Source organism: Oncorhynchus kisutch, unplaced genomic scaffold (assembly GCF_002021735.2).
Source record: "Oncorhynchus kisutch isolate 150728-3 unplaced genomic scaffold, Okis_V2 scaffold903, whole genome shotgun sequence".
NCBI classification, from domain to species: Eukaryota; Metazoa; Chordata; class Actinopteri; order Salmoniformes; family Salmonidae; genus Oncorhynchus; species Oncorhynchus kisutch.
In genome coordinates, this window is record NW_022262848.1 from 25,647 (window position 1) to 38,044 (window position 12,398).

Genomic DNA, 12,398 nt, shown 5'->3' on the forward strand with positions numbered 1-12,398 from the left:
ATAGGACAGTGTAGTATTAGTGTATAGGATAGGACAGTGTATTATTCGTTTATATGATAGGACAGTGTATAGGATAGGACAGTGTAGTATTAGTCTATAGGATAGGACAGCGTATTATTAGTGTATAGGATAGGACAGTGTATTATTAGTGTATAGGATAGGACAGTATTAATTTATTGATAGGACAGTGCGATTAGTTTATTGATAGGACAGTGCGATTAGTTTATTGATAGGACAGTATTAGTTTATTGATAGGACAGTGTATTAGTCGTGTATAGGATAGGACAGTGTATTAGTCGTGTATAGGATAGGACAGTGTATTAGTCGTGTATAGGATAGGACAGTGTATTATTCGTGTATAGGATAGGACAGTGTATTATTCGTGTATAGGATAGGACAGTGTATTATTCGTTTATAGGATAGGACAGTGTATTAGTTGTGTATAGGATAGGACAGTATTAGTGTATAGGATAGGACAGTGTATTAGTTTATTGATAGGACAGTGTATTAGTGTATAGGATAGGACAGTATATTAGTGTATAGGATAGGACAGTATTAGTTTATTGATAGGACAGTGTATTTAGTGGACCACCCACTACCATTTACCATCAAGCTCCTTCTCTAGACCACCCAGACCACCCCATTTACCATCAAGCTCCTTCTCTAGACCACCCCATTTACCATCAAGCTCCTTCTCTAGACCACCCAGAACACCCCATTTACCATCAAGCTCCTTCTCTAGACCACCCCATTTACCATCAAGCTCCTTCTCTAGACCACCCCATTTACCATCAAGCTCCTTCTCTAGACCACCCAGAACACCCCATTTACCATCAAGCTCCTTCTCTAGACCACCCAGAACACCCCATTTACCATCAAGCTCCTTCTCTAGACCACTACCATTTACCATCAAGCTCCTTCTCTAGACCACCCAGAACACCCCATTTACCATCAAGCTCCTTCTCTAGACCACTACCATTTACCATCAAGCTCCTTCTCTAGACCACTACCATTTACCATCAAGCTCCTTCTCTAGACCACTACCATTTACCATCAAGCTCCTTCTCTAGACCACCCAGAACACCCCATTTACCATCAAGCTCCTTCTCTAGACCACTACCATTACCATCAAGCTCCTTCTCTAGACCACCCAGAAAACCCCATTTACCATCAAGCTCCTTCTCTAGACCACCCAGAACACCCCATTTACCATCAAGCTCCTTCTCTATTAGGTCCATCCTGCCTGCCACCTGGTTCTGAACATCTTCTATGTGAGTCAGGAGGTTCATCTGCCACTGGAGACAGTTCCTGGCATGTTCCACTGAGTCTGGTCCCCTCTCATTCAGACAGCCAGGCACAGCCAGCACTGAGTCTGGTCCCCTCTCATTTAGACAGCCAGGCATAGCCAGGGAGCCAGGCACAGCCAGGGCAGTTGTCTTCTGTTGACAACACACAGCATTAACTCAACCACAAAAATCTAATCAAAATTGATCAACACATTTTACAGTTAATTTTCTTTAAAGGAAAGCCGGTAGCCTAGTGGTTAGAGAGGCGAGACAGCAACCAGAGGGTTGCCAGTTCGAACCCCGGGTCTGACAGGAAAAATCTGTCCCGGAAGTGAGCTGGTGGGGAGGGGTTAAATGTATCAAACCCTAGATACCACGGGCACCCCCTGTTCCTACCTCTCCATGTAGTATATTGTCTTTATGAGAGGTTGAGATAAACAGTCCCCTGTTCCTACCTCTCCATGTAGTGTATTGTCTTTAGGAGAGGTTGAGATAAACAGTCCCCTGTTCCTACCTCTCCATGTAGTGTATTGTCTTTAGGAGAGGTTGGGATAAACAGTCCCCTGTTCCTACCTCTCCATGTAGTGTATTGTCTTTAGGAGAGGTTGAGATAAACAGTCCCCTGTTCCTACCTCTCCATGTAGTGTATTGTCTTTAGGAGAGGTTGGGATGAAGTTACATCCCAGTTGGACCTGATGTACAACTGATGAATAAAGTGATCGCCTTAAAAACAAACAAGAGACAATGAAGATCAACAACACCTTTCTTACTTCCTGTTCCTTGGCTGTGAAGTGGGTGGAGTGGGAGGCGGGGTTAGTATTAGCCAGCACCAGGTCCGCCCCCACCCCTCCTCCCTCCTGGCTGTTAGAGCCGTGGGGGTCTGTAGAGGGCCAGTGTTCCAGCTGTCCGGGGCTGGGGGGTTTCTGGTAGCTGTAGAGCAGAGTGATTACAAAGACAATCAATAAAATACATTATGAACACACTGTAAACTAGTGACGGGCACCAATATGGCTAATTCAACACAACATGGATAATGTTTGATTCCATACCAGTGCCCATCGCTACTAAAATCAGGTGTTACTCAGCTGAACGTATACCTGTGTTCGCTGGTGATGTAAGTGTCTGTCTTGGAGGAGTTCTGGTTGTTCAGAGAGTTATCTGTCATGTGGATGCAGTCAGGGAGACCGCCCATGGGCTGGTCCTCGTCAGAGTTCACCCATGACCGAGCCCAGAAGTGCAAATTGGGATTGTGTTTGTTCCTATAGGTGGACAAGGAAGTAATGGTTAATTTTGACTCCAAATGATCATGGATCCGTTTCAAATACCAGAACCCTATGGCACATTATTCCCTTTATAGTGCACTAGATTTGACCAGAACCCTATGGCACCCTATTCCCTTTATAGTGCACTAGATTTGACCAGAACCCTATGGCACCCTATTCCCTTTATAGTGCACTAGATTTGACCAGAACCCTATGGCACCCTATTCCCTTTATAGTGCACTAGATTTGACCAGAACCCTATGGCGCCCTATTCCCTTTATAGTGCACTAGATTTGACCAGAGTCCTATGGCACCCTATTCCCTTTATAGTGCACTAGATTTGACCAGAACCCTATGGCACCCTATTCCCTTTATAGTGCACTAGATTTGACCAGAGTCCTATGGCACCCTATTCCCTTTATAGTGCACTAGATTTGACCAGAACCCTATGGCACCCTATTCCCTTTATAGTGCACTAGATTTGACCAGAACCCTATGGCACCCTATTCCCTTTATAGTGCACTAGATTTGACCAGAACCCTATGGCACCCTATTCCCTTTATAGTGCACTAGATTTGACCAGAACCCTATGGCACCCTATTCCCTTTATAGTGCACTAGATTTGACCAGAACCCTATGGCACCCTATTCCCTTCATAGTGCACTAGATTTGACCAGAACCCTATGGCACCCTATTCCCTTTATAGTGCACTAGATTTGACCAGAACCCTATGGCACCCTATTCCCTTTATAGTGCACTAGATTTGACCAGAACCCTATGGCACCCTATTCCCTTTATAGTGCACTAGATTTGACCAGAACCCTATGGCACCCTATTCCCTTTATAGTGCACTAGATTTGACCAGAACCCTATGGCACCCTATTCCCTTTATAGTGCACTAGATTTGACCAGAACCCTATGGCACCCTATTCCCTTTATAGTGCACTAGATTTGACCAGAACCCTATGGCACCCTATTCCCTTCATAGTGCACTAGATTTGACCAGAACCCTATGGCACCCTATTCCCTTTATAGTGCACTAGATTTGACCAGAACCCTATGGCACCCTATTCCCTTTATAGTGCACTAGATTTGACCAGAACCCTATGGCACCCTATTCCCTTCATAGTGCACTAGATTTGACCAGAACCCAGTACTACAGACAATGAGTTCCACAGTTCTCTTCAGTGTGATGAAAACGTTGCCCTACGTGTTGACAGGGGACCTACTGTAGTATGTCCATCTTCAGCTGTAGTCCGTGAAGGACGTTGTTGACACTGAACACGTCTGCTAACAGCTGATGGGTGGACACGCTGGTCTTACAGTTCTGCTCAGAGTAGTTCTCAGAGAGGAAGGACAAGCCGTACATCTGACCCTTGTTCAACCAGTCTTTGTCATGGAGATATTTGGCACTCCACCTTTGACCTAAACAACAAAAACAAATGGACATGTCAGGAAAACAACCAACATGTTGATGATGATAATAATAATAATAATAATGATGTAGGAATATCTTGGTCTTGTTTGTAAATTGTATAGGGTAGGTAGAAGTTGCCTAGCCGGAGTGCCAGTCTTGTTTGTAAATTGTATAGGGTAGGTAGAAGTTGCCTAGCCTGAGTGCCAGTCTTGTTTATAAATTGTATAGGGTAGGTAGAAGTTGCCTAGCCTGAGTGCCAGTCTTGTTTGTAAATTGTATAGGGTAGGTAGAAGTTGCCTAGCCTGAGTGCCAGTCTTGTTTGTAAATTGTATAGGGTAGGTAGAAGTTGCCTAGCCTGAGTGCCAGTCTTGTTTGTAAATTGTATAGGGTAGGTAGAAGTTGCCTAGCCTGAGTGCCAGTCTTGTTTGTAAATTGTATAGGGTAGGTAGAAGTTGCCTAGCCTGAGTGCCAGTCTTGTTTGTAAATTGTATAGGGTAGGTAGAAGTTGCCTAGCCTGAGTGCCAGTCTTGTTTGTAAATTGTATAGGGTAGGTAGAAGTTGCCTAGCCTGAGTGCCAGTCTTGTTTGTAAATTGTATAGGGTAGGTAGAAGTTGCCTAGCCTGAGTGCCAGTCTTGTTTGTAAATTGTATAGGGTAGACAGAAGTTGCCTAGCCTGAGTGCCAGTCTGTTTGTGTTATCATACCAACTCCTTGTCACTCATGGTCATGTTTGGTTTGACAATGACATCAACGGAGCTGTCAAGAGCACAAACAGATCTGGGACCAGGCTAAAAGTTGTCTCTAACCACTGACACAGGGTGAGATTATCTTTCATCCCCCTAATGGTTTAGGTTGGGGAGTAATCTGATCCTAGATCTGTGGTTAGGGGAATGTAGGGTATGATGTTACCTGGAGGGTCTCTGCAGATGTAACATATGTACTGGTCCGGGATGCTATCCTCCAGAAGCCCCATACACACACTGTGCTGCCAGCACATACACTCCTCACACTGAAACACAGAGCGAGAGAGAGATTGAATGTGTGTGTGTTTAGGTGGAAACAAATACTATCTGAACCCAGGTCTGAAACATATATAATACATTGTATTTATTTATTTAACTAGACAAGTCAGTTAGGAACAAATTCTTATTTACAAATGACAGCCTACCCCGTCCAAACCCGGACGAGCACCGCCCTATGGGACTCCCAATCATGGCCGGTTGTGATACAGCCTGGATTCCAACCAGGGTGTCTGTAGTGACTCCTCTAGTACTGAGATGCTGTGCCTTAGACCGCTGCGCCACTCGGGAGCCCACATGACAACAGACATGTTTATGCCCCATTGTTATGTCTGAGGGACAGTTGGAAAATTCCGGAAACTCCCCCCAAATTCCTGAAACACTCCCCAAATCCCCCCACCCCCGGCCAAACGCACCACTAACCCAGACAACGCTGGGCCAATTGTGCGCCGCCCTATGGGACTCCCGACCACGGCCGGTTGTGATACAGCCCGGGATCGAACCAGGGTCAGTAGTGACGCCTCTAGCACTGCAATGTAGCACCTTAGACCACTGCGCCACTCAGGAGGGTCCCATATTAGAGGCCTGAAGGGAACGCCCTGGCGGAGCTTGTGGCAGACTTGTACTTTGTACATGTATTTGTTGTAAACTCCCCAGTTAACTGATACTAAAGAGTGATTCATTTAATATTAACTTCAGGTGTCCTTGGTGTTGAATTTACACCACAAGTGACTGGAATGTTCCACCCCACCTCAGGCAGAACCACCCCACCTCAGGCAGAACCACCCCACCTCAGGCAGAACCACCCCACCTCAGGCAGAACCACCCCACCTCAGGCAGAACACTAGTCTGAGGGCTCCAGTCAGTCCAGTACCTGAATCATGAATCCATTCTCCTCGTCCATCTCACAGATACAGCGGACGATCTCCTGGGTACCATCCTCATCCTCCTCCTGGAAGTCCTCCATGTTTAGAGAGTCAAAGTCCTGGTCGGAGGGTTCAAAACAAACCCCCTTAGTCACATCTATACATTTCCTAAGCTATAACACACAATCTATTACATAGAGGAGGATCCTAAAGGACCATGGATTCCAGTCTGCTTCCTGTTTTCTATGTTTCCAGAAATAAATGGTAGTATGGTGACAACCCTACCTGGTTGTACTCATCTCCACTAAACAGCAGGCTCTCTGTGGTCGAGTCCTCCAGGAACTCTATGTCTGACAGGTCTGGAGAGGGAGAGGGGGGGGAGGAGATAGGGAGAGAAAGGGGGAAGTGGGAGAGAAAGGGGGAAGTGGGAGAGAGAGGGGGGGGATAGGGGGAGGGGGGGGAAGGGGAGGTAGGGAGAGAGAGGGGGAGGTAGGGAGAGAGAGGGGGAGGTAGGGAGAGAGAGGGGGGGGAAGGGGAGGTAGGGAGAGAGAGGGGGAGGTAGGGAGAGAGTGGGGGAGGTAGGGAGAGAGAGGGGGAGGTAGGGAGAGAGGGGGGGGTAGGGAGAGAGAGGGGGAGGTAGGGAGAGAGGGGGGGAGGTAGGGAGAGAGAGGGGGAGGTAGGGAGAGAGAGGGGGAGGTAGGGAGAGAGAGGGGGAGGTAGGGAGAGAGAGGGGGAGGTAGGGAGAGAGAGGGGGAGGTAGGGAGAGAGAGGGGGAGGTAGGGAGAGAGAGGGGGAGGTAGAGAGGGGGGAGGTAGGGAGAGAGGGGGGGAGGGGGAGGTAGGGAGAGAGAGGGGGAGAGGGGGAGGTAGGGAGAGGTAGGGAGAGAGGGGGAGGTAGGGAGAGAGGGGGAGGTAGGGAGAGAGGGGGAGGTAGGGAGAGAGGGGGGAGGTAGGGAGAGGGGGGAGGGGGAGGTAGGGAGAGAGGGGGGAGGGGGAGGTAGAGAGAGAGGGGGAGGTAGGGAGAGAGGGGGGAGGGGGAGGTAGGGAGAGAGGGGGAGGTAGAGAGAGAGGGGGAGGTAGGGAGAGAGGGGGAGGTAGGGAGAGAGGGAGAGGTAGGGAGAGAGGGGGGAGGGGGGAGAGAGGGGGGAGGTAGAGAGAGAGGGGGAGGTAGGGAGAGAGGGGGGAGGTAGAGAGAGAGGGGGAGGTAGGGAGAGAGGGGGGAGGGGGAGGTAGGGAGAGAGGGGGAGGTAGAGAGAGAGGGAGAGGTAGGGAGAGAGGGGAGGTAGAGAGAGAGGGGGAGGTAGGGAGAGAGGGGGAGGTAGGGAGAGAGGGAGAGGTAGGGAGAGAGGGGGGGGAGGGGGAGAGAGGGGGGAGGGGGAGAGATATGTGAGTTGATCCATTTGAACAGCACATTCATGTAAAGATGAAATGTGATCAGTTGATATACACATGTATTGATACGCGTTCATTCCATAGAAAAGATGCCCTGTCAGGCGATTCTCACTCACTCTCTCCGGTCAGGTCCACAGAGAGGATGGCGCGGGGGGTACTGGTAATGTTTGGTGGTGGAGCAGGAGGAAGAGGAGGAGCGGTGAAGAGCAGACGCCGTAGATCGCTCCAGGAAGGACAGGGACATGTCATCGTAGTCAGAATAACCTGCAGGTGAGAAAACACAGAATGTGTTTTTATAATGTATTGAAGATGTGCTACTTCTAGCGTCTGTTTATCTTTCACTTCTGTATTTATTGGTGTTGTGTGTATTGGCTGGGGAAATTAAACTCCCCCCTTTGAGGATTGATTAAGTACTATCTTATGTCTCGGGGCGGCAGCGTAGCCTAGTGGTTAGAGTGTTGGACTAGTAACCGGAAGGTTGCGAGTTCAAACCCCGAGCTGACAAGGTACAAATCTGTCGTTCTGCCCCTGAACAGGCAGTTAACCCACTGTTCCCAGGCCGTCATTGAAAATAAGAATGTGTTCTTAACTGACTTGCCTAGTTAAATAAAGGTTAAATAAAAAATAAAATAAAAATATATTTTTTTAAATATATACGTTTACAATAAGCTATACAAATGGACTGGTCATTCGCTGACAACATACTACACACAACAGCAGGAGCCCTTGGAGAAACAGTAAGATACAGCACCTGAACTAAACGTACAGTGCTGCTTAGATTTCCTCCTCTTCTTCTTCTTCTTCTTCTGTTTCATTTTGAAGTGTTCCTTCTCTTTCCTGTCCCTCCGCTCTTTGTCCTTCTTTTTTCCTAAAAACCAAAACAGAACATCTATTTAATCACCAAACTGATTGGCTCGGAACAACGGAGGAATGTTATTTATTACAACTGCTAAGAAGAGAACTAGAACACAATCTCACCGATCACCTGGGATTTCTCCTCCAGTTTCACCTTCTTCTCATTCTTTATTAACCCTGTAGAAGAAGTCATGTAATTCAATCACAGGTCTCTGCAGCGAACTGGGTTGATTTAATTGTGTGACCCAAACGGTACCCTATTCCCTATATAGTGCACTACTTTAGATTGTTTCTTTTCCCCTCTGTCGTATTTCATGTGTTTTTCTTCTCATCTATATCACTACCTCATTGTGTGTTGTTGGGAAAGAGCTGGCCAGTGAAGCATGTCACTGGGCTGTTATACACCTGCTGCATCCTGCCCTGCCACTAACCTGGCTCCAGGCCTCACAGCCCCTCAGGAAGGCCCACTGCCCTGCCACTAACCTGGCTCCAGGCCTCACAGCCCCTCAGGAAGGCCCACTGCCCTGCCACTAACCTGGCTCCAGGCCTCACAGCCCCTCAGGAAGGCCCACTGCCCTGCCACTAACCTGGCTCCAGGCCTCACAGCCCCTCAGGAAGGCCCACTGCCCTGCCACTAACCTGGCTCCAGGCCTCACAGCCCCTCAGGAAGGCCCACTGCCCTGCCACTAACCTGGCTCCAGGTGCTTGTCCTTATCGATCACCTTCTTCAGAATCTTGTCGTGGAGGGACTCGAAGCTCTTCTCCTGAGGCGGCGGAGGGAGAGACAGCTCTGTGCTGTCAGAGCTCATGGAGGCAGAGGAGCGCTTCTTCCTGTTCAACCTGGGAGGTTTCAGACAGCTCCCCAGTCCAGTACAGTCCAGTTGGAACATATGGCCCGGAGGGTACAGTGCTGGAGGACAGAGGAGACAGTATAAAACCTATGGCCCTGAGGGGACAGAGGAGACAGTATAAAATATATGGCCCTGAGGGGACAGAGGAGACAGTATGAAACCTATGGCCCTGAGGGGACAGAGGAGACAGTATAAAATATATGGCCCTGAGGGGACAGAGGAGACCGTATGAAACCTATGGCCCTGAGGGGACAGTATAAAACATATGGCCCTGAGGGGACAGAGGAGACAGTATGAAACCTATGGCCCTGAGGGGACAGAGGAGGCAGTATAAAACATATGGCCCTGAGGGGACAGAGGAGACAGTATAAAACATATGGCCCTGAGGGGACAGTATAAAACATATGGCCCTGAGGGGACAGAGGGGACAGTATAAAACATATGGCCCGGAGGGGACAGTATAAAACATATGGCCCGGAGGGGACAGTATGAAACCTATGGCCCTGAGGGGACAGAGGGGACAGTATAAAACATATGGCCCGGAGGGGACAGAGGGGACAGTATAAAACATATGGCCCCGAGGGGACAGAGGAGACAGTATAAAACATATGGCCCTGAGGGGACAGAGGGGACAGTATAAAACATATGGCCCTGAGGGGACAGAGGGGACAGTATAAAACATATGGCCCTGAGGGGACAGAGGGGACAGTATAAAACATATGGCCCTGAGGGGACAGAGGGGACAGTATAAAACATATGGACCTGAGGGGACAGAGGAGACAGTATAAAACATATGGCCCTGAGGGGACAGCGCTGAGGGACAGAGGGGGGTGAGAGAGAGAGTATAAGGTATGGCTCTGGACAAAAGTAGTGCACTATATAGGGAATAGGGTGCCATTTGGGATATAACCCTAAAACAATCTTGTGAATTTGTTTATTCAAGTTACATACAACTAACTGTGTTCTCAAATGAATGAAATGTAAATCCATACACGATGAGGTGGAGACAGTCCTGCGTCTCTTCGTGTTGTCAGGGATCTCCAGCAGGGTGGTGGTGGTGGGCATGGAGGCTGAGGTGGCCCGGGTACGACCAGCCCTGTCTGGGGAGCCTGGCAGCTCAGAGTCCTGGAGGTCCTTGTCAGCGTTGTGGTAATACTTGAGGTGGTAGTCCAGCAGCTTGGCTTTGCGGAAGGCCTTGGAGCACCCAGGGATCTTACACTTGTAGAGGTCCAGGTCGTTGGGAGACGTTGGGTCATCACACCACTTGGTGTTCATGACTGAGAGAGAGGACACAGAAGAGAGAAAGAGAGAGAAAGAGAGAGAAAGAGAGAGAAAGAGAGAGAAAGAGAGAGAAAGAGAGAAAGAGAGAGAGAGAAAGAGAGAGAGAAAGAGAGAGAGAAAGAGAGAGAGAAAGAGAGAGAAAGAGAGAAAGAAAGAGAGAAAGAAAGAGAGAAAGAGAGAGAGAGAGAATGTTTTACTGGATTATCAAGTCTCTCAGTCCAGAACATGACACCCTTTTTGTTCAAGCTGGGCTGAAAAGCGTTTGAGTATGCTTCCATTCTATCGGACAGAGAGGACTTGGTAAAGATCGGCTTCTTACCGGAACATGAATAATAATTGCAGTAAGCCTTGAAGGAAATGAAAAGTAATGGTTGAAAGTAATACAATCAAAGTAAAATAATCTGTAATGAATTTGAGGAGAAAACCTACTTGGCTCCCTGGTGTGTTTGTTTAGTTTAGAGGTCCTGGTAATACTTCTCCTCCCAGCAGCTACAAATCAAACAGAAACACAGATGGATTAGGACATTATCTAACGTACATTATCCTGTACAATGTCTGACCCTAACGGCACCCTACTCCCCTAGAAAGTACACTCCTTTAGCGCACTTTGTAGGGAATAGGAGGCCATTTGAGATGCTGCAGTTGAGAATAAATCACTTCCCCAGTCAAGAATTACCTGCAGCTAAGGGTGGGAATTTGTCTGCCACTGCCGTATGATTGGCTGATGGCCCGTCAGTCAGCTGGTCTCTGTGTGTGATTGGTGGATGAGATGGTGTGAGGATGGAGGCAGCAGATGAAGGTGTAGGTGGTGTGCCGACACAGTAGTTGTGGAGGGTCGATGACTCTGCCTTCTCCACAGAGTTTGTCATTTGATCTAAAGGAGGACAATTACACACAGAATAGATTCAGGGTTGAATAAATAGACCTGTTTTCCTGGTTGTTCATGTTTTTTTTTTTCTTGGTCAGGGTTGTATTCATTAGTGCACACTGTAGCAAAACATTTTGTCACGCAAAATTAAAAACAAGCGTTTGTTATTTGACAAGTTCAGGTAGTTCACGCTCTGTTTCGGCCCATTCGGTTCCTAGTTAATATGACCCCGTTCACGAAGGTCGTCAGGAAGAACTCCTGTTCCTCGAGGCTGCACTCACCCTCTGGAGAGGAGGGGTCTTTGTGAGATGTGTTGTGCTCCCTCCCATGGGGTGAGAGGTCCGGGCACTGGGTGGTGGCGGGGTTAGAGGTCACGCTGGGGTCAGAGTTTATATCAGGGCTGACGGTGGCCAGGCGCTGGGAGCGTCTCCTCCTCTGGCTCTGTTCTGAGCTCCTGGGGGAGCCTGGAGGAACCGTCTCACCATGCCCTGTTGGAGAGGAAGCACAGCGCCGTCACTTAACAAACAGCCAAATGACCCACTAAGTATCATCATGGAAAATAGTTTTGTGCTGACAGTGATCGCAGCCCGAGCTCCCCAAGTCTTACTACTGTTGGGTTCTGAGAATATGAAATATACTAATTCATGTCACTGAGGGAGAGAGCTTAATGTATAACGTTTACATTATGTCAGGATATGTTATTGTTAGCCATCAGGCATCCTATGGGTGGGATCCTCTGGGATGAGAAGACACACAGTCTGGTACCAATCACCATGTCAGCCTTGAGTTGGGGAGGAGTGAGCACTTTGGGGTAGCGGGTCAGGTCAGATGAAGTGAAGAAGAACAGATATCACTAAGGTTCTGTCTAGTAACAGAGATGCATTGGCTGTTTAGAGGTGTAGGAGGAGACTCAGCATAGGAGGAAGGGTTAAATATCAGTGCTTGTACAGAGGTGTAGGAGGAGACTCAGCATAGGAGGAAGGGTTAAATATCAGTGCTTGTACAGAGGTGTAGGAGGAGACTCAGCATAGGAGGAAGGGTTAAATATCAGTGCTTGTACAGAGGTGTAGGAGGAGACTCAGCATAGGAGGAAGGGTTAAATATCAGTGCTTGTACAGAGGTGTAGGAGGAGACTCAGCATAGGAGGAAGGGTTAAATATCAGTGCTTGTACAGATGTGTAGGAGGAGACTCAGCATAGGAGGAAGGGTTAAGTATCACTGCTTGTACAGAGGTGTAGGAGGAGACTCAGCATAGGAGGAAGGGTTAAATATCAGTGCTTGTACAGAGGTGTAGGAGGAGACT

General features: G+C 48.3%; 1 protein-coding gene across 1 annotated transcript in view; it reads right to left on the reverse strand.

The window, feature by feature from the left end:
* LOC116363033 (PHD finger protein 20-like protein 1) overlaps window positions 1-12,398 on the reverse strand; it is a 33,026-nt gene that overhangs the window by 2,258 nt on the left and 18,370 nt on the right. The window contains 16 exon segments of the mRNA XM_031816940.1: window positions 1,211-1,439; window positions 2,057-2,216; window positions 2,384-2,545; window positions 3,778-3,973; window positions 4,874-4,973; window positions 5,858-5,968; window positions 6,135-6,208; window positions 7,357-7,393; window positions 7,395-7,504; window positions 8,007-8,108; window positions 8,219-8,272; window positions 8,787-9,005; window positions 9,939-10,223; window positions 10,657-10,716; window positions 10,904-11,101; window positions 11,377-11,583. Coding sequence (XP_031672800.1) covers window positions 1,211-1,439; window positions 2,057-2,216; window positions 2,384-2,545; window positions 3,778-3,973; window positions 4,874-4,973; window positions 5,858-5,968; window positions 6,135-6,208; window positions 7,357-7,393; window positions 7,395-7,504; window positions 8,007-8,108; window positions 8,219-8,272; window positions 8,787-9,005; window positions 9,939-10,223; window positions 10,657-10,716; window positions 10,904-11,101; window positions 11,377-11,583 — 2,304 coding nt within the window.